This window comes from Drosophila innubila, chromosome X (genome assembly GCF_004354385.1).
Source record: "Drosophila innubila isolate TH190305 chromosome X, UK_Dinn_1.0, whole genome shotgun sequence".
In the NCBI taxonomy this organism is placed as follows: domain Eukaryota; kingdom Metazoa; phylum Arthropoda; class Insecta; order Diptera; family Drosophilidae; genus Drosophila; species Drosophila innubila.
Genome location: NC_047626.1, coordinates 624,853 through 646,495, shown reverse-complemented (window position 1 = coordinate 646,495; position 21,643 = coordinate 624,853). Strand labels below are relative to the sequence as shown.

At 33.2% G+C, this 21,643-nt stretch overlaps 3 protein-coding genes across 17 annotated transcripts; 1 reads left to right on the top strand and 2 right to left on the bottom strand.

Moving 5' to 3' along the window:
* The first annotated feature begins 7 nt into the window (after window positions 1–7).
* LOC117783323 (TIP41-like protein) lies at window positions 8–3,993 on the top strand. Of its 2 annotated transcripts, XM_034620693.1 has the most exons (5): window positions 8–323; window positions 408–745; window positions 2,826–3,045; window positions 3,461–3,619; window positions 3,686–3,993. In XM_034620693.1, the coding sequence occupies exons 1-5, from the start codon at window positions 312–314 to the stop codon at window positions 3,773–3,775; spliced, it is 819 nt and encodes a 272-aa protein (XP_034476584.1). In that variant the 5' UTR covers window positions 8–311; the 3' UTR covers window positions 3,776–3,993. The 2 variants fall into 2 exon arrangements, with proteins under 2 accessions (XP_034476584.1, XP_034476593.1); XM_034620702.1 differs by lacking the exon at window positions 408–745.
* Window positions 3,994–4,489: 496 nt separating this feature from the next.
* Window positions 4,490–7,027, bottom strand: LOC117793656 (annexin B10). 2 transcript variants are annotated; one of them, XM_034634038.1, is made up of 5 exons: window positions 6,768–7,027; window positions 5,945–6,656; window positions 5,116–5,297; window positions 4,945–4,947; window positions 4,490–4,561 (listed from the first exon to the last, which is right to left on the bottom strand). In XM_034634038.1, the coding sequence occupies exons 1-5, from the start codon at window positions 6,777–6,779 to the stop codon at window positions 4,505–4,507; spliced, it is 966 nt and encodes a 321-aa protein (XP_034489929.1). In that variant the 5' UTR covers window positions 6,780–7,027; the 3' UTR covers window positions 4,490–4,504. The 2 variants fall into 2 exon arrangements, with proteins under 2 accessions (XP_034489929.1, XP_034489930.1); XM_034634039.1 differs by lacking the exon at window positions 4,945–4,947.
* Window positions 7,028–9,039: 2,012 nt separating this feature from the next.
* On the bottom strand, window positions 9,040–20,562 carry LOC117782055 (cytoplasmic dynein 1 intermediate chain). Of its 13 annotated transcripts, none has more exons than XM_034618980.1 (10): window positions 20,418–20,562; window positions 19,688–19,977; window positions 19,475–19,624; window positions 18,571–18,698; window positions 18,145–18,177; window positions 16,960–16,980; window positions 15,385–15,432; window positions 12,174–12,350; window positions 10,462–11,384; window positions 9,040–9,451 (listed from the first exon to the last, which is right to left on the bottom strand). In XM_034618980.1, the coding sequence occupies exons 2-10, from the start codon at window positions 19,840–19,842 to the stop codon at window positions 9,098–9,100; spliced, it is 1,989 nt and encodes a 662-aa protein (XP_034474871.1). In that variant the 5' UTR covers window positions 19,843–19,977; window positions 20,418–20,562; the 3' UTR covers window positions 9,040–9,097. The 13 variants fall into 13 exon arrangements, with proteins under 13 accessions (XP_034474871.1, XP_034474881.1, XP_034474890.1 ...); XM_034618990.1 differs by having other exon boundaries at window positions 12,174–12,329; XM_034618999.1 differs by having other exon boundaries at window positions 12,174–12,326.
* Window positions 20,563–21,643: the final 1,081 nt, after the last annotated feature.

Below are 21,643 nucleotides of genomic sequence, written 5' to 3'. Positions count from 1 at the left end.
AAACTGGAGTGGCAACCTTTCGGTCGGGTGGCAATACTTGGGCCAGGTGGCGACGTCGTGGTTAGAAAAGCGTTTTGCGAAAGACATATTTTCGCTTTTTGTAAAGTACAAATAACCAATTAAATAACAAAATAAACAAATTGAACCATATAGTTCATGAAAGACTGAATAAGTTCACTCGGTCATTTCAGTGAACCGTTCACTTGAACTTTCTCTGAACGAAATGACCTAACTTTGGATGCAGCTCTACTAATTATACGCGTTTTATATGAGTTTGATAGTTTGTTGTTTGAAATTCATTCATTTTAATTATGGCAAATGAAGTAAGTAAATGAGTGAGATATTAATTAAATTAATATGTCTTGAAATTATATAGTTAGTAATAATTGATTCATGTGTGTGTGTAGTACAGTGTGCTGCGATTGCCGGTGGATTGCGAATCCTTGCGATTTAATGACTGGTCCATCAGCTATGAGAAATCGCATATATTGAAGAGTATGTGCCATTTGGGCAGCGACAAGTGTTGCGATAAGAACGATGCCAATCGCTGTGATCTGTGCCATTATCAGCACTCTCTGGAGTTGCCCCATCTGCCAGACATGGTGTTCCACAAAAACAGGCTCGTCCTCCAGCACACCAATGGCGCTCTCATGGAATTCAAGCCTATCGATGCTCTCGCTCTGGTAGCCAATGGCAAAGACTCCGCGGTCGAGGTTGCCTGCGCTCAGGAATGGCGGGAAACGCGGTAAGCCGAAAAGCACAACACTTTATGCACTCACTGTATTCATTAGTATGTGCAAATACAGTGAGTCAATTAATTCACACATTTGTTGTTTCTTTTATTTTTTTTAAAAATACTTAAGTTCTATGACTTTGTCAAAAACCCTTTCTTTTTTTTTTTTTTTTTAATCAGAAAGTCTTTATTTATAATCTGTCCTTAGTGGACAATCAATAAATTGCGGGGAAGTAACATTGACAATTAAGAAGTACATCAACACTGTGTCATGTGCTCGGCATCAGCTATGGTATGGTATTGGGAGGTGATGTATTCAACATCAGTGGTGTTGTGAAGGCATCAACGATGGGGTAAATCCAGCGGGTGGACTCTCTTCAGGCGCCTGGTGATTGTGCTATTGTCTAGCAGGTTGATAGCTAGGGTATTGATGTGCCTGTCCAGGCGGTCCGTGTGGGATTTGCTCAGCCTGGTAATCTCGTCGAAGACCCATGGGATGCCAAGCTCATTGTGGATTTCTGCATCTGGAGTGAGCAAGTTGGCGTTAGAAATGATTCTCAGAGCTTTGTTTTGAAATTTTTGAATCTTGCTGAGATTTGAGCGTCTGGCAGTGCCCCAGATGGGGATCCCGTAAGTCCACATGGGCTTCATGATGGTTTTGTAGACGAGCAGTTTCACCCTTGTTCTGAGTGGCGATCTTCTCCCTATGAGCCAGAGATGCTTCTTCAGCCTCTCATCTAGTTGAGTCCTTTTGTTGCTTAGGTGTGCCTTCCATGTAAGCCTTCTGTCTAGAGTTATGCCTAGGTACTTGGCCGTGATGCTGGTGGGAATGTTAGTGCCGTCTAGATGTATTGGTGGACATTCTCCTCTTCTGAGTGTGAAGGTCGTATGGGTGGACTTCTCAGCGTTGACCACTATATTCCAGCGCTTTAACCATATGTTTGTGGTATTGAGCTGGACTTGGAGGATGTCCGAGGCAGTTTGAGGGGAGGCGTCGCTGGCAAGAAAGGCCGTGTCGTCCGCATAGGTGGCTGCTAGCAGCCTGGCATCTGGGGAAATAGGCATGTCAGCGGTGAAGATTGTGTATAGCACTGGGCCCAGTACGCTTCCCTGAGGGACTCCGGCTCTGACGTCCATGATTTCTGACCAAAAACCCTTTCTTGACTAACTGCCCAGTAACTCAGTAGCAAAAGGCTGCAAATTGGCTTATAAGTTTGTGAGAATGCCTGAACCACTTTAAACTTTCGTAACTTTATCAAAACTTAACCGATTTTCTAACCAAAACCCACTTTGTGCATTATTTTGTCTCCAAATTTATTATGCATTCAAATTTTATGAAATTCCTTCAAAAATATATTTTCGCCTAGATTCGGTTTTCAATGCTAAGGGTCCCCCCTTTGATATTTTGAAAATTTTAAATCTCAATTAATTAACTCCTTATATCGTAATTAGTATAAAAGAATACTTTAAACTTGATTCAGAGACCTTTAACTTTTCTGTAAAAAATCATGTCAAATCGGACGAAAATTTTGACTTGCTAGATCTTAAGTCTGACTAGCTTCGAACTCTCATAACTTTGTCAAAACTGAACCGATTTTCGAAGGGAATGTCATTTTAATCATGGTTTGGCCTCTTAATTCATTCTGCATTCAAAATTGAATAATTTTGTAAAAAAAATATTTTTGTCTAAATGTTGGGTTCGATGCTAAGGGTCCCCCCTTTGGAATTTTGAAAATTCAAAATTTTAAATCTCAAGTTTTCACTTTTAATTAACTCCTTATTTCGTAATTAGCAAAAAACAACACTTTAAACATGATTCTGAGACATCTCATTTTTTTGTAAAAAATCATGTGAAATTGAACAAAAATTTGGACTTGTAAAGTTACTAGATCAAAGGTCTAAACAACTTCAAAAATTCTTAAATTTTTAAAAACTGAACCGATTTTCAAGCGGAATGTCATGGTTTAACCTCCTAATTCATTCTGTATTCAAATTTTCTTAAATTCTTAAAAAAAAATGTTCTTAAAAATTTCATCTTGATCGATTTATAAGAATTGCTCAAAAATTTTATATTATATGGATTTTCTTGCAGTTCGGAACAAAATATGGAGCAGAAGTACAAGCCTTTCGATTGGACATTCACCTCAACATATCAGGGCACTTTGAACGATAAGTTTCGCAGCGAACCAACCGATCAGACCCTGAACAAGATGAAGCTAATGCAGCGCGAGAATATATTATTCTATCACGATCTCACACTCTACGAAGATGAACTTCATGATCACGGCATCTCAGCAATGAGTGTGCGAATTGTAAGTAAATTGCACATTGAAAAACTTTTTCAAATACAAATCAAAAGTACAAATTATTAAATTTTTGTTATAAAAATATACAAAAAAAAAAATCTTTTGATATACTTCCAAAATCTGAAAACATTACATAAGGTCCTTAAAATTGAAACAAAACTTTTATTTTTAATATTTAAAATAAAGAATTAAAATAAGAGTTATGGTTTAATTTTTAACCGGTGTGACCAGAAATCTCTAGAGTTTTTGAAGAGAAATGTTTTTTAAAAACAATTACACACCTGTATACAATATTTTTAATAGTAATATTTTTTTTACTTTAAATTTTTGAGTAATTTCTATAAGTAAATTATGTTTTTATCAAAAAATAATAATCGTTACGAAAGCTGGTTTTAATGCATTTCTTTTATTTTTTTTTTAGCGTGTGATGCCCTCCGGTTTCTTTGTTCTCCTGCGTCACTTTCTGCGCATTGATGACGTCCTCATCCGGATGCACGATACGCGTTTCCACTGCGAGATCGAGAACGATTACATATTGAAGGAGTATATACATCGGGAAGCGCCCTGTACAGCGCTCCAGGTACTTGTGACTTTATTTAAATAATTTTGTATTTCATTAATCACATTTATAAATGATTGTCTTCAGAGTTCCGTGAGCTTCTGGACGAATCCGGATGAAATGCAAAATTATCTGCCCGTAAAGTCGAAGGAGTTGCACAAGTTATACTTTAAGTAATCCTAATCTTAATCCCAATCCTGTGGATAATGATGATGATGATGATCGTGATTCAATGTGGTTCCCCTAGTTAACATTTAAGTTGAAATTTCATGTATTCCGTGTAATTAATTCATTTTGTTTAATACATATAGATATATATAAAGTATATTTATTACATGTACGCATATTTATTGCGGCAACTGTGCGCTCAATGCAAACATTAAAAGCCATTTAACTAAATTCGCTACAATACTATAATTTCAATGCTGAGCTTTAACCAGGAATTCTAAAAGAAAGTTATAAATTTAAAGAAATCAAAAAAAAATAACTCAAAAACTGAGAAAATCTTTGAATATAGTATTATGTTTGGTTGGTGTGTATTCTAAAACAATCCAAACTTTTTTTGTTTTCAATTTTTAATAACGAATATTATATTCGACTTTTACTTTTTCTGTTTGATCTATTATTTTAAAAAAGAAGTTTATTATTCTGTAAAAATTGAAAAACTGTTGTTCTTAATTTTTAAAAGCACATATTAAAATATACCAAAAATACGAAAAAGAATACAAATCAAAATTTAAATGTAATTATGACTTAATATTTTTTCATTTAGACTATGTAATTAAGATTTCATAAATTATTAGTATGCTATACTTTGAATTTTTTTAATTTTAAACGATACGATCCCTGGTTTAAGTCTGATTACACATGTAAATTTTTAAAAACATTTTATGATTTTAACCACGTTTAGGCGCCGCGTAGTAAAGCCGTCAAAGCCCGTTTGTAATCGCCAGAAGTCTCCGACTGCAAATGAAATACAAAATAAAATTTTTTGGATATTTAATAGAAAATTAATCAATTTTAATTATATTAAAACTAAATTTGGAATTCCACAAGCGGGTCAAAATGATGATTCCCTATAGTACCTCATTCAAACTCCGAAATTTTTTTAAATTTTTATAATAAAAATTTAAATTAATTATTATTTTTAATTTTTTATAAAAAAAAATATAAATTAATATTTCTTTTGAATTTTTTTCTTGGGTGAATTTTGTAATTTTTAATATATTTTATTCTTGGTTTTTTTTTTTTTGTAATTCCTTAAAATACATTCGGAATTCGTATAAGGTACCAAAATGTTAGTGGTGTATTTAAGCTTTAAGCCAATTGAGTGAACCAATACTTACGTCCTAGGGACCCAAACACACACACAATAACAAACAACACCACAAAACACCAACGATGGGGAGGATCAAGATCAAGAACAAGAACAAGAATACAGAAAAGCAAAAGTTGAAAATGCATTACTTAAATGTTAATAAGCAATCTACAGGATTACAGGGTATCCTATAACTCACCTCAATGGCGCTGTGCAGCGTGCGATTATAGATGCGCTCAAACTCCTGTTTAATCGTCTCCAGATCAATCTCCGATCGACAGACAATGATCCGTATAAGGGTCGCATCATCGGTACCAGCTCCGTCCATAGCCTTATACAACCGATTGGCGAAGAAAGCCGCCGGAGATTGCACGCATTCCACTGAAAGAAATATGCAAGTTGTTAGAATGATAACGATAAAGGTCAAAGGCACAACTCACAATACGCAGATATGGGTGAGAGATTTCGCACCAATAAAAGTTAATTTTGGGGAAAATGTCTTCTAGTCCTGATCCAAGATCAATATCAATCTATATTTCTATATATATACAACTTTTTGTCCCGACTCACTGACTGATCATTATAAGGCGTTTTGTGAAATTTGAATTGCACGGGGGTCAAGTTCAGGGTCACAGTTAATAATAAAGAAATTTATTTATTATGAAATATTTAGTTCGTTTTAATGCTATCTCAACCAAACTTACAGATCATGTCTTTTTTATATATGTTACACCCTGACCAAATTTGGTTAAAATCGGACGACTATAAACCATTAGTATGAACAACTTTTTGTTTCTTAAGATAACGCAACTAAACTCACACTGTCTGTTACACACTGAAAAAATTTTGTCATAATCGGATGACTTTATACTCATATAGTTGCTATAGGAGCAATCGGATGCATAGGTACAATCGGGTTCAAATTAAGCTTTATAGGGTCGAAAATGTCTGTCTGTCTGCTACAACAGAATAACAGGAGTACACTTTGGGGAGGAGTCTACTGACTGAGGGAAGGGATAGGGTATTACCTATGGCCATCATGGCCTCGTGCAGCTCATCGGACATTTCGTGCTTGATGGCCTGCTCGATAGTTTGGCCGGATAGTTCCTTGTACTCCTCGAAAACCAGACGCAACTGCGGAAAACTGGCATGAGCCATTATCCGATTGAAGACCTCCTCATCGGTGCCGAGTTTGGCCTCGCCAGCGGCATACAACTGTGCTGCCTGATCCTTGGCCTGAACGGCATCCACCGGTGTTGTCAGATCGTCACGCACTCCAGTCACAATCAGCGTGAGCAGACGACGAAAGAAACCCGATGTTTCGCTGCACATTTGCTCCGCCAGAGGGCGTTCATATTTATCCTCATAGGCGACAACAATTTCGCGCATCTCCTCGTTCGTTTTGGTGCACAGTATTTCGACCAGTGTAGACTCCTCGGTACCCATTCCAGCCATTGCCTCGTGCAGCTGCTGACACAGATATTCCACTGGCGGACGCATTAAAGCTACAATAACATCCTCAAATTTACCGCCTAATTCATCCTTTAGATCATCGATAAGATCACGTTCGAATTCGGCGGCATAAGCGGCGCTTATCGATTGACGCTGCGCGTTGCTGCGTGTGCTGAGTATATCGATAATTTGCTGCTCATCGGTACCCAAGCCACGCATTGCACCGCGCAGTTCCTGACTATCGGCGACGGCATCGAACGGCTTGCGGGCCACTACAGTGGGCACTGCCTGTATGATGACGCATCGATTATTAATATTCGCTTATATTATATATATACATTTGATTTTCAATTTATTTTGCTCACGCACAATCGATTTATTTTGTAACAGCGTACTTACCTTGTATTCCATTTGATTTTATCTCGCTTTCTCCAACGTCTCTTGCAATTGCAATTTCTATGCAAATTTTCTCTTTTCTTTTATTACGCTTTGTGCGAGCTTCGTTGCCGTTTCTTACTGTCTGCTTTGCTTTACCTTTTGCGACTGACACTGCTGCCAAATGTCGTCGTCGCTGTTTGTCTGCCTGCCGCTGCTGCAACGCCCACCTTCCACCTCACACCACAGCCCACTGCGCTCACAGTGAGACAGCCAGAGAGAGAGAGAGAGAGCGCTTTTGCGAGGGAGCTTTTGAGTTTGCTTTAAGCACGGCTTTCGCTTCGTTTCGTTTCAACTGCAGTTGACGACAGACTTGCATACAGTATGTCAAGTAATTCTTTTGATTATTAAAATCAGAAAAATTAAGAAAATTTAATTTAAAAAAAATTTGATTTTTATAAAAATATATTACTTATTAATTTTTATGACAAATAAATTATTTAATATACCTATAAAAAATATATAACGATGTTTATATACAAATTTTAAGTTAATTATTATTTCATATATTTTATTTGATTGAAAATAAGAAGAAGTTGTTTTTTTAAATAAAAATTTAATTGTTTTGATTAAGCTTGTTTATATAGACCAAAAAGAAAGGAAACACAAGTTATTATGATTAAAATGGAAAATAAAAGTAAAACCCCATTCAAAAAATCTTAAAAACTGATTTAAGTTTTCTTTTGCTTGTCAAAAGAATTACTTTCCATACTGTAATTGACATAACATTGTGATGATTCAGGCCCAAAACATGTGAATACAAATGAATAACTACAGATGAATGCTTTTAATTGAGGCATTATTCATACACACACACACACACATATGTATAGATGTGTGTGTTTATGATTTTATCTTTATTTAATCTTGTTAAATTGTTTGCTTAGTTGTCACTTTGCACGAGTTTTTAATATACATGTTGTTTGTCATTCTTCTAATTCTCAACTTGTTCGTTTTAAGTTTATATAGGTTTATGTATATATATAAATAAAAATGTTATTTAGTTTTCTTTTTTTTTTTTTGTTTTTTTGTTTTTTTTTATACAGAGAATATGAAAATATCAAAAACAAAAATTCAGAAATCAGTTCTAAAACTAATAATAATTATTTCAAATTAATTACAATACCAATGATTTTTAGCAGGATTTGGGTATTTTCATTTGTTTTTCATACTTCATTTAATGAACTTCAAAAAAAGCAAAAAAGGGGCAGAGATAATGGAAAGAAAACTGAACAGATTTGGGAGAGAACAACTAATAATATAGCACGAGTAAATACATTAAGTATGTAGTAAATATATATATATATATTTATAAATATATATATATATATTTATAAATATATATGTAAATACACTTCAATGTTTTTAATTCAAAAATAATATTTATAATAGTCTTTTGTGCTCTGCTTCTTCTTCTCGGCCCCTTTTTAACGTTATAATTTTGAAAAGAAAAATATAACGAAACTCATGCCTGGCTCTAATTACATACAGTGAGTCAAGCAGGTGTTTTGACAAAGTCAACAATTTACACAATTTCGCTTGCAAAAAAGATTACATATTTTTAAGGATTTTTATATTATTTCTCTTTTTTTTTTTAGAAAGAAAAACAAATGTGTAAATTGTATATTTTGTCAAAACACTTGCTTGACCAACTGTATATAAACTAGCACGTTAATTATTTTCTTTTCTTTCATTTTTTTTTTCAACTTTTTATATATATTTTCAATGAATTTCCAAAAAATATAAATAATAGTCTTTTGTGTTCTTCTCATGAAAAAAGCCGAGATTTTTTCAGCAAAAAAAAAATCATCCTGTTTCCAATAATTAACATATATACAGCGAGTCAAGAAAGTTTTTTGACAAAGTCAAAAAAATTACACAATTTCTCTTGCAAAAAAGAATATATATTTATTTTACTGACTTTAATTTTATTTAATATTTTTTAGAACAAATCAAAAAAACAAGAAAAATAATTTGTAAGCCTGTGTGAAGTTTTGATTTTGTCAAAACACTTGCTTGACCAACTGTCACATACAGCAAGTCGGAAAAGTGTTTTAACAACTTTAAATTTCTCTTGATAAAAATGTATCTTTAGTTTTTAATGCATTTTTTTGTTGTTGTCTTATTTTTTAGAACATAATTTGCATTGATAAAAATAAATATAAGAAATGTGTGAATTTCTTAACACTGTTTTAACACTCGTTTGACCCACTGTATATCCAACTAGGCTGTTAAGTTAAGTTTTCATATTTGCAATATTTATATTTTCAATTGTAGTTTTCATCTGTGATGCATTAGACCTCATCGTTTTGGTTCATCTTGAGCTCATTGAGGGTTGCATTGAATCGCGACCATTCATCCCGCGACGGTTGCGCCAGATGCTCAGCCACATCGTAGACATAGAGTCTGCCCGACTCGTCCCCGATCGTCACATGCAATCCGGACGGAGTCCACGACACTCGATTGAGAGCCGGAGCACCGTCGACCACAATGGATGCTGTCGGCACTTCGGTATCCTGATTCAGATTCCACAAGTCCAAACGACCGCTGCCGTCGACAGCAGCGAACAGAGCCGGATGAACCGGCGACCAGGCCACGTCCATCACATAGTCCGAGTTGTCCTCAAACGAGTACAGTGGTCGAGTGTCCTGAAAATACCCACAAAATATACATTATTTAATTAGTCAAAAAAATTGAAATATATTATCTATATTACTTAATTTAAGCAATTATATATTTTTTTGTGGTACGGTTGTGGTAAAGTTGCTAGGTCAAAGAGTTGTCCAACTTTCAACTGTCATAACTTGATCAAAACTGAACCGATTTTCGAATGGAATGTCATTTTGATAATGGTTTGGCATCTAAATTCATTCTACATTGAAATTAATTAATTTTGTAAAAAAAATTATTTTTCTCAAAATCTTTGGTTCTATGCTAAGGGTCCTCCCTTTGATATTTTGAAAATTTTAAATTTTGAATCTCAAGTTTTCACTTTTAACCAACTCCTTATATCGTAATTAGTATAAAACAACAATTTAATCTTGGTTCTGACATTTCATTTTCTTGTAAAAAATCATGTGAAATTTAACAAATATTTTGACTTGTAAAGTGGCTAAATCCGCAGTCTGACCAACTTCAAACTGTTATAACTTTGTCAAGACTAAACCGATTTTCAAGTGAAATGTCATTTTGACCGTGATTTGGAATCTTAATACATTCTGCACTCAAATATTTTAATATTCGTTAAATCTTTTTTTTGCCCTACGTCTGTTTATTTCGACCACTAAATCACACAGCTGTCATAGGACCGATAGATTGAATATCAAGTTTTAGTGTAAAAAAGTTTTTTGTTTTTTGAGATATCTTAACCAAACTCATAAAATATGCATTTAAGTTGGTGTTGTACATCCTGACCAAAGTTGGTTCAGATCGCTTTTCTATATCACATAGCTGTCATAGGAGCAATGGGTCGAAAATCAACTTTTAGTACTTTTTTTCTACTGTCGAGCGAAGCGAGCAGGGGGCGCAGCCCCCTTGTCTTAGTTGAATTTAGTAATTTAAGATAATTTCCTAAAGTTTGATACTTAGATTTTTTGGTCTTCTTAAAAAGTGATTGGTAATTAATTAAAAAATAATTTAAAAAAAAAAGCCTTCTCACCTTAAGGGACCACAATTTGATGGTCCAATCGATGGATGAGGTTAGATAGAGATGACCAAAGTCTGGAGAAGACTGATTGTAGTGTGTGGAGATGCCCGTGATGGGACCCAGATGCCTCTCAAAGACCTCATTTACACCGGAGCGGAGACCATGCCGAGATGCGGAGTAAACATAACCATCCTCACTGCCCATGACCAAACTATTGATTTCATTGGCCGGAAAAGCCATACAGGTGATGGCAATGGCCTTCGACTGGCGCTGCTGCAATTCCAGGGTATCCTGCGGCTGTGACAACATGTCCAGCGACCAGCTGCACAATTTGCCATCCGATGATATCGATATAACATTATGGGCATTTTGGGTGCCAACCATTTGCAGACAATACACCGGATGTGTATGGGCTGCCGCACTTAAAGGAGTACGCTGTATGGGTGTACGTTTCTGAACACGATTATCCCAGAGTACAATCTGACCCGAATATGTGCCACCGAGTATTAAATTTGGATTGAATTTGGCAAAGCAGGTGGACATAACAGCGCTCTGACAATGAAAAACATCCTCGGGTGTTTGTTTCTTGAATTTCGTATTCCAGACCATGACAACACCGTCGGGCTCGTTCGGACACTCCTCGTTATTGTGATACGAGGCGACCACAAGTTCCGGAAAATGTGTAGACCAATCCATGCTCGTAATGCAACGATTCTTGGACCAGCGTTCGTCATAGAACACACGATTCAGTGATAAACGTGCATGGGATCTTTCATCATTCGCCTCCTCATTATCGCCACAGCCAATGTAATCCGTATAAATGTCCACATTCTCCGATAGAGCGCGCTCTATGACACGACCTGCTTTCAATACAAATCTCTGGAAGTCCTCCGACAATATTATCATTTGCTTCTGCTCCTCCGACAGTTCCTTGACTGCAATTTCATTACCAAATGTTATTCAAGTCTCAACAAGTCATTTATTATTATTTATGATTTTACGAATTTAATTAATTTTGCATTATTTACTTTTCTTGAAAATCAATTATTAGTACATCAAAACTATATATGATCATTGCAATTAGTGACAAGCTCAATTAATTGATTTTGTAATGAAAATTTAATTACAACCAAAATTACATGAAATCGTGATTAAAAATGTTATTGTCATTATCAGAAAACCATCATTGAAAAAAGCAATTATGATAACAAATTCCATTACAGGCGCATACAAAAAGTTATGACGATGAATTTCTAATTTTATTATAATATATAATATATATATATAGAGTAATGATAATGTAAGTCAGATAATGCAATAATTTCAAATAAATAATAAATAATAATAATAAACAATATTGATTTATCAATGATATTCTAAATGAAAACTGTTTTTCATTTGCATTAAAGATTGATCTTTAAGAAAAGGTAAATAATGCCAAATGAATGTTAATAAAAAGTATAATAATAAACAAATTTTCGGGATCTGAATACCAGCTATTAATAACGAAAATCATATATTATTATCGTTGATAAAAGAAATGCGAATGAAAATCAGTATATGAAATGATTTATAAGTAGTAATTAATTAAATTTATTAATATTTTTATTCAATGATAATGAAATGAGACTTTATTTATTAATCAGAATCATTAACTGTTGCAATGACTATGTAATGAGATGTTTACATATCACTACTAATCAATTAATTGAGAGGATACTTACCCTCCTTCTTCTCCTCCTGCTCCTTCTTCTGCTCGAGGGGGGTGATGGCTGGAGCGACGTCCTTGACGGTGGGCAGTCCGTGGTTGAGATAACCCGGCGGAAGCTTGGAGCTAAAGCCATGATCCAAATGTGGCAGCGAGCTCTCTTCGTCATCTCCTTGGGCATCAAATGCAAGCACTGTTTAATGTATAAAACTAACACAGCTAAAGGAACTTTGACAATCGACAGAACAGGAACAATTCTACTTTTTTTGTATTTGCTTTTGCTCTTGCTTTTACTTAGACTTTTGCGTTTGCATTTGCATTTGCATCTTGTTGTCTCTGTCATTCATTTGTGTTTTGTTTTCATTTGGCTTTGGTCTGAGTTTGTGGATCGTGAGTGCATGTGTGTGTGTGTGTGGGTGTAGTGTTGGAAAACAGAGAAAGCGAGAGAGCAAGAGAGAGAGAGAGATCGACTTAAATTTACTAGAGTGAAAGGCTCAACACAGCACCGTGTGAGTTAGAAAGAGAGAGAGAGAGAGAGAGAGAGAGAGAGAGAGAGAGAGAGAAAGCGAGAGAGCGCACGCAGGACACACACAGTTAGTCAAGAAAGTGTTTTGACAAAATCAACAAATTTCTTAAAACAATTTTTAAAAAAAATTTAATTTTCAGCGAATTTAAAAATTTTCCAAGTATTTTTATTTATTGAATTTAATCATTTTTAAAAATAATAAAACAAATATGTGAATTTTCATACTTCTCAAAACACTTACGTATATTGTATTTTTGAAATGTATGGTAACAGTTAGTCAAGAAAGTGTTTTGACAAAATCAACAAATTTACAAAATTTCTGTTGTAACAAATATATATTTTTTTATGGATTTTTATTTTAGTAGAGTGAAGAAATGGAAAAAAATGTTCATCGAATTTAAATGTTTTTCAATTTAAAAGTTTTCTTTTTTTTTTACGTGAATTCTTGATGCATCAAAACAATGCAACAAAAATTATACACAATTTCTCTTGCACAAAAAATATATTTTTTTATGGAATTTTATTTTATTTTTTATTTCATAAGTCTTGTCTTAGAACAAGTTAAAAAATGGACTCAAATTTAATTATTTTAAAACAAATGTGTGACTTTTTGTTATGTCAAAACACTTTCTTGAACAGGGTATTCAACCGAGCTGAAACCGGTTATGTTCTCATTTTGTTCTTAGCTATGTTGTGCGAAAATTCCAGCCAATGGTTTGATTAATCAGTCAGTGGTCAGGACAAAGAGTTTTATACATAAAGATGTACGATTCGGCTTAACAAAATTAGTTAAAAATGTTGTTTTTATCTTTTCAGTTCTAGTTTAAAATAATTTATGCTTTTATTTGAATTTTTAATTTAAATCGTTTTTCTTTAATATAATTTTATGTTAAAAAAATTTAAATAAATTTGTATATTTGTCAATCAACAATTTTTTAATAAGAAAAAATAAATAAATTTTAAGGTTGCGGTTTCAGTTACGGTTATCAATTCCAAAAGGTTAATAAAACGGTTAACAGAGACAGTATCGGTTCCATGTTTGTGAGTAATATCAAAGTTTATGACGTTTTTGAGATATTAAACACAATTAGTACAGTATATATATATAGTGTGTGTGTGTGTGTGCGTGTTAGAGATGTGCATTCGCTTTTTACCGGTTTAAACTAAATTACACAAAGCCAATTATAAAGAAGACAAACAAAAAATCTTTTTAAATTAATAAATTACAAAAGTCTGTCTGTTTATATATATAGATATATATGAGTGTATATGTACATATGTATGTGTGTAGTGTTGTTATATATTTTTTTAAGTAATATTATTTATGGTATATGTATTTTATGTAGTAATTAACTAGACAAGTATCATTATTAGATAGGTATTTATATATATTCAAGTTCGTATCATAACATTTCTCGATTTTCAGTTTCAGTTTCAATATTTTAGCTGTAACTGTTTCAATTGCTCCACCCAGTTTATAAATTGTTGCACTTAAAATTATGTTTGTATTTATGCTAGGAATAATATATTACATATTTTCAATATCATCATTATTTTCAATTTATATGCATTACGTTTTCTTTATGTTTCATTTTGCTTTCAACATTTAAGCAGCCAACAGAGGTCGCTTTTGAGTGCTGTATTTTGTATTTGGTTTTTTTTTTTTTATTATTTCGCTTGATGTGTGCTTAGTGTGAGCGACAGAGACAAAGACAGTTGCGAAGAACGAGGATGTGAAGAGAATACAGGTGTGTGTGGGTGTGGGTGTGTGTGTGTGTGTGTGTGTGTGAGTGTGACAACAAGAGAACGGAAAGCTCAATGAGAGAAGGATATCGATATCGATATTCTTGGTGCACGATGCGGTTTGATTTTAAATCGCTTTTAATTATTTTTGGTGTAAATCGATTTGGATTGAAAAAAGTCTATAAAATTTCGAATTCACAAGTTTAATTTGATTCGATTCTAAATAGATTTTTATTATTTTTGGTGTAAATCGATTGGATTTGAAAAAGTCTCCAAAGTTTTGAATACACAAGTATAAAATATTTTTTATTCGATTCGATTCTAAATCGATAAATAATAAAAACGTTATTAATGAAACTTCCAGGAAATATATGTGAAAAATTAACAAAATTACAAATTAAAGCATCAAAATTGATTTAATATCTGATCGAATCAATGAGCAAAAGAATCAAATATTCCCAGCTCGAGATTGGAGACTCTTCTGAACAAAAAAAATTAAATGTGTAATTAACTTCTGTGTGTTAGTCACTGCACAAAATGGAGCGAATTCAGAAAGAGAGAGAGAGAGGGAGAGAGAGAAGGAGAGGGAGACAGATAGAAAGAGAGGGAGCATAATGAGTAATGAAAAGAATAATGCTATAGCTAATGCATGCAGGTTATGATGGAATTTTCATTAACTGTACATACATTTGGCAAGCGAGAGCGAGGCAGATAGCTAGCTAGATAGGGACAGCATGTCTTTGTGTGTGTGTATGTTTTTAAGTGTGTTCTGTGTTTGCTAGAAAGTGACAGCGCGAATTTCGTTTTTTTTTCTTTTTTTAGATATTACAATTTCTTTAAACCTTCAAGTTTCAACATTAAATTTGTTCTTTTCTCTTTTTCTGGTAGAAGTTAGAATTGGTACGTTCCTATTTTGCTTCATGTCGGTTCCCAACACTGTTTTTATGGGTGTACCTACCTGTGAATTCATCCTCCCACTCTAAACCCGGATTAAGATTGTATTCATCTTGAAGAAATATAAAGAAATAAATATATTGTACATATACATTGTTTTTTTTTTGATTAAATTTCATTATTATTTTTTTCAAAAACAAACGTAATAATCTCAAATCTGTTGGCCATAACGTACCGCCCATTCAAAATTGCTTAAGAAATATTTCTCTTTGGCACAAAATGAAAGTAAAAGTAATAAAAAAAAACAAATGTGATAAACAAAATAAAAAAAATACGACCGTTATTAACGATATTATGATGGAAATATATGGTATTTTTTGAGACGTGTGTTTTCATTTTTATGGGGACATGAGAGAGAGTGAGAAAGAAAGGGAGATAGAGTAGGATAGAACATAAAATTTTTTTCCTTTTCTTTTTTAAAATATTTCTTTGTAAAATATAAAAAAAATATTAGCACTCAAATTGGCCAAAATGATATTACAATTTTAATATTATAACAGATAAGTTTCTATAAATCAATAAAATATATATATAAGTACATGATTTTACTCAGTGCTTACACATGCATTTCTGTGTCTGTATGTAAGTGAGTGAGTGTGTGTGTGTGTGTGTGTGTGTGTCTTACATTTTGTTTTAGACTTAAGATTATTATAATAGTTAAGAAAATATTTTTATATGGTAAGTTTATATGTTTATTTGATACTTGTGATGGAGAAGACACATTATGATTAATATTTTAATATTTATTGTTTATATATAAGTATAAAGTAGATAAATGTCGATTTGTTATGCTAAATAAACATAGAATGATAAATGAAGGCAAGCCTAACCTCAAAATACAACTAGTGTATAACAGTCAGACTGTTATACTGTGTCATTTGCAAAATTAAGATGCGAGCTCTTTTTTGTTTCTTTTGTTTTTGTAAAAAATATTACTAGTATATAACAGTCAAACTGTTATACTGTGTCATACGCAAAATTAAAATGCGAGCTATTTTTTTTTTTAAATAGAATATAGTTATATGTAATGTATATATAGAAAAAAAAGTAAAAAAAAAATTTGCAACTACTTAAACGAATTAAAAACTTATAAATTGGGTGGAGTTGGAACAATTTCAATTATAATTTCATATTCGCAGTTATAATAGCTTCATATGCACTATATATATATCGCTAATGCATATATATATATTCACATATAGACATGCTTAACATAATAATGCTGATACAAACTGAATCTCTTATCGAAACTACATTAAAAAAACAAAATCTCAGTGGATAAATAAATAATTAAGGGGAAATTGTACCGAAAGGCCGAAAAAAAGCAATTGTAGGACCTAAATATATATATATATAGTGATCGAGCAATACTTGAAATATCTAAAAAAGAAAACAATACAACTAACAACAAACTACATACGACAGGTAAACAAATAGATAGATAGATAGATTGGACTGCATATGTAGTGATAGATAGATAGATTGAAAGTTATTATATTACACAATTCTACTTGGGGAGAGTTAGGGAGTCAGGATCACTAGTTTTACGTTTTACGTACAAAACTCAACAACTACTCACCATAATAATCCGTAGCATGAGCTGCATTTATTTTTGCGTGCGTACCAAGAACAGATAAAAGGGGGAAGAAAAAGTAAATAGACAAATTATTAAATTGCGCTCAAATCGATGCGAAAATTGAATTAAAAGTTTTTAAGAAAGCTATACCATAAAAAAAACCAACAACAACAAACTGAAGCATTACTAATTTCAAATTTGCATAAATCAAAAATACCAAAGGTCGCAAATATATGACAGTCAACACATTTTGTTCTGCCTGTTATCTTAAAAAGTTACTTTCAAAATTTATCTTTTGTCTTATGAGTATTTTAATTAAAAAGAAAAAAAAAACACTTAAATTGTGCTAATACAAATTTTGAATAACTTAAAATGTTAAAAGATATTTCATACGACAGGGACTAAAATTCCTTAAAAATGAACTACTTAATATTTTTGAAGCAAATAAAAAAACATTAAACTGCATCAATGCATAACATTTTAAAATTATTCACTTTAAAATATTCCCTCAGGTTTCGCTGAACTGTTTTGTTTGAACTGTGCGCCGTTAATGCGACTTTTGTTTTTGTAGCGTGCGAACGCCTTGGTTCTTTGGAAATATCTTGAAAACGAACCATTGAATAAAATCAAGCTTAACACCAATTGTAGTGCTATTCAAGAGCTATAAGTATTGCCTTTGGTCAAAATAAAAAAAATGTTTCGGCATATGCTTTTTTTTTTATTTTGAATGCGTTCGAATGTTACTGCTTGAGCAGTATCCACTTGGAATAACACTTTTTACAAGCAATATTTATTTTTAAACTGCATAATTTTTATTATTTTAAAATTTGTATTAATTTTTATTAACAATAATAAATTATAGTTTCCTTAACCTGGAGCGATAATTTTAGGCGGTGCCAAAAATGTATACAAAAAAATTTTTTGGGAACATTTTTCTTTCATGGAAAAACCATTAGAAAAAAAGTTTACATTATTTTAAAAAATAGTTTTAAAGTGTTGATACAAATGTGCGACCTTTGGGAAAATACTTGGAAACGAAAGTTGATAATATTAATGAAAACTCAAATTACTCATGATATTATTTGATTGTGATTAGTTAAGCATAACATGTACGAGTATTGTGTGCTGTCTAAAGTTGAGAGTTGAAGTGGATTGGTGGCTGCTTAAAACTAGGATTAGGATTAGTACCTTTACGTGGACGCCACCAGTCCTCCATATATCCTGACAGAGGCGATGAGTGGCAAGAAAGAACTGTATTTGTTATTTTATTTCACATTTATATTTAAATATGCTGTTGCTGTTGTATTATTATTATTATTTCCCTAAACTTTAGTTCATCGAATGAGGCGCAACACAAATTCAAATACAGATTGGAGAGGACTATTTTTAGAGGGGGATTATTTTTTTGGCAAGCGAAGAAGACAAATAGTTTTGAATTCACACACAATAATACTAATATTAATAAAAACAATAAAAGAGAAGCAACAAACTATGGGAAAGTGTCTACACAATAATATTAACGATTGAGATGTTTCAGTTATTGCTTAAAATAGTAATGTTAGATATGTGAGTATATATAACTAAAATATATCGATTCATCGATAGCATACGCACCATCACGTTCATGGCCTCCAGTGCTGGTTGTTTGTGTTTGTTTCGTATAGACGAGTGTCTCCTTTGGTGGAATGTTTGTTGCCTGCACATTGTAAACGCTCAGATTCAGTGGCTGCTTCTTTCCAACACTACAAACACAACAAATACAAATTAGAAATGTTGCAGCTATTCCATTTTCGAGAGATTTTTGGATGTTTTCGATTTCTGTGGCATGAATGTTGTATTTTGACTAACTCAAACGCTTGAGTTTTAAAATTAAGAATGTTTGAAAAACGCAAGAATAAACTAATTGTATAAATTTAAATGCATTAAGAGGCAAAATGATGATCAAAACGACATTCCATTTGAAAATCGGATTAGATTTGACAAAGTTATGACAGTTTGAAATTGGTCAATCTTTTGATCTAATAACTTTACAAGTCAAAATTTTTGTTCAATTTGAATTGTTTTTTGACAAGAAAATTAAACTTCTCAAAATCAAAGTTCAAGTGTTGTTTTATACTAATAACGATATAAGGAGTGAATTAAAAATTTAAAATTTGATTATAAGTGAAAACTTGAGATTTAGAATTTTGAATTGTCAAATTTCCAAAGGAGGGACCCTTAGCAACGAGCCCGAGATTTAGAGAAAAAAAAATTTTTTGTACAACGTTAATTAAATTTGAATGCAGAATGAATTAAGAGGTCAAATCATGAACACAATGACATTCTGTTTAAAAATCGGTTCAATTTTAGATATAGGAACTTTAAAAGTCAACATTTTGTTATTTTTGAATTAAAGGCAAACCTAAGCAGACAGAAATTAAAAAGTAATTTTTTAAGAAATGTACCGAAACCGTTAGATTCTTGAAAACGAACTTATGCCAGTTAAAAATAAAACGGTTAGTATCGGTTATAGGCCTACCCCTGTCCATTGACGGTGGTGGCCTGCAAACTGACATCGGGCGTTTGTGTATTGGAATTATCGGATGTCAGCGAATTGGCCGATGACAGCGAGGATAAGACTTCGGAAACAGGGGCAACGCCAAGCGATGACAGCATCTCATCCAGATCTCTGTCAAATAAATATGTATTAAATATAGTTAATTATTAATAATACATGTTATCGTTAACTCACTTGCGTTGATCCTTATCGATGCCGGTGCCGGTGCCAATTCGTCCCGCTGCTTCTTCCATATCTTTGATTTCCTTTTCGCGACGACGTCGATCCTTCTCCTCGCGCAGTGCTGCCAGTTTGGCCTTTTTGCGCTCCAGCTCCGCCTTGCGATCCATTTTCTGCTGAGGTGTGGCAACGCTGCGAAGGAAGCAAGTCTCTGCTAAACAATTGCGTGGGGGGAGGAGCCGGGGGAGGTTTGTTTCTTAGCTACAACTACAACAACGACTACAACAAGTGCAGTTTTAAAGCAGCTGCAAAAAGAAAGTTAAAGAAAAAAAAGAGTATTAAAAAACTATGAATCAGTTTTAGGCCAAGAATGTAACCAATATTGTTTGGCAGCTGCTTTTTTTGATGATGTCACCGCCAAACAACAACAACTGGCCAAAAGTTAGGAGTGTGTGTGTGAGAGTGTGTGTGTGTATGTGCAATACTTTTGCCTATGCAAATTATTAAATTGTGTTCTCTTTTCTGGTACTTATTACTTTGGCCGACAGAAATTCGCGTTGAAGTTACACACAAATATAAAAATCAATAGTCTAACAAGAGATGTGACGACGCCGACAGCGACGTCGACGCTGCAGCGCTGTCGTTGTGACGTCGTTTTCCACTTTTTGTTAGTGTGTCCAATTTTTTGCAATGCTTTGAAGAGCACTATTTTTTTGATCAATTTATTTAATATATTTAAGCGCACCTTTTATTGTGCTTAATACACTGATTTAACGACTTAACAAAAAGTTCTTGCACTTTTACTTAAATAACATTTTATTCCAATTGTAAAAGCGACTGCAATGTTTTGCGATTTGCGGCCAGTGTGACCCTCAGCAACTTTTTACTAAAAAGTTTTTAGCAGTTTGTGGCTGGAAAGCAGCCGAAAAATAGCTGAAATTGCGAAGCAAAAAAGCTAAGACCGTGAGACGCAACAGCTGATTTACAAATGTAGTAGCAGTGCTGCCAGCTCCGAGACAACACTACAAAATAAAAATCAATTTTACAATCTGGCCGCGCTATGCTTGGCGCCAGTTTTGAAAAATGCTCAGCCTATAAACGATGTGTTTAATTATGTTGTTTATTTTGTGACTTTCGAAGACTTGTAAAAAATATAAGGTATTAGTGACACAAAAATCTATTTTATTTGATGCGACTGCAATGAGTATTGCGATTTAGCCCAGTGTGACCACAAATAGTTGATAAAAAACATTATAGTGTGGCAGCACTAGTCTTTGTCAATCTATAGATCTGGCCACGCTGTGTTTGGCGCACAAATTTAAATTCAAGTTTGCTTGCTGACTTGTCATTTTGTAATGTATTAATAATGACAGTGACACTAATTAATGCAATTAAGCGAAATCACAAAGAATCCGCAACTGTTGAATTGTTGCCAATGGAAATAGAAAGCTAGCGAGAACTTGTAAGTTGTTTTTTTTTAATAAATACATTGTCATTTTAATTTATGCGACTCTCATGCATATAACGGTAAACTGTCAGCTATACACGTGTACTGCTAGCACTAACTGTATGTTTGTGTGTTCATTTGGCATATTAAGCGGATTTTTCCGTAATTACCTGGTAGTTGTTTGTTTGGCTGACCTGGCACCAAATCCCAAAAGACAAAGACAACAACCAACTTGGACAAAGTTTTGTGACACCCACACACAAACACACACACACACGCGTTCCTAATGACAATGACACACTTGACGGTTCGTTCACTTTTGACTGCAAGCCCTGCCTTAAAATTATACACTCGGAAAAAAAAGGGGCCGCAAAAAAAATGTCGGGTTTGAAAGAATTGAAGCCCAAAAACCTTCCAAATAGAGTGGAGCAAGATACAAATTCAAGAACATGATAAATTTTTTTTTTTTTTAAATTTGAATTAAAAGCTAAGAAGAAAAATTTTGCCTTGTAAAGTGGATAGAT

Bases quoted from the DNA above. Each gene is read 5' to 3' on its own strand.
- LOC117783323 (XM_034620693.1), top strand. The intron at 746-2,825 runs GTAAGCCGAAAA...ATTTTCTTGCAG, and splicing joins CAGGAATGGCGGGAAACGCG to TTCGGAACAAAATATGGAGC. The intron at 3,620-3,685 runs GTACTTGTGACT...GATTGTCTTCAG, and splicing joins CGCCCTGTACAGCGCTCCAG to AGTTCCGTGAGCTTCTGGAC.
- LOC117793656 (XM_034634038.1), bottom strand. The intron at 5,298-5,944 runs GTAATACCCTAT...TATTTCTTTCAG, and splicing joins CGAGGCCATGATGGCCATAG to TGGAATGCGTGCAATCTCCG.
- LOC117782055 (XM_034618980.1), bottom strand. From the start codon at position 19,842: ATGGATCGCAAGGCGGAGCTGGAGCGCAAAAAGGCCAAACTGGCAGCA. The intron at 19,625-19,687 runs GTGAGTTAACGA...TTTATTTGACAG, and splicing joins ATCGATAAGGATCAACGCAA to AGATCTGGATGAGATGCTGT. The intron at 18,699-19,474 runs GTAGGCCTATAA...TTGTGTTTGTAG, and splicing joins ACCACCGTCAATGGACAGGG to TGTTGGAAAGAAGCAGCCAC.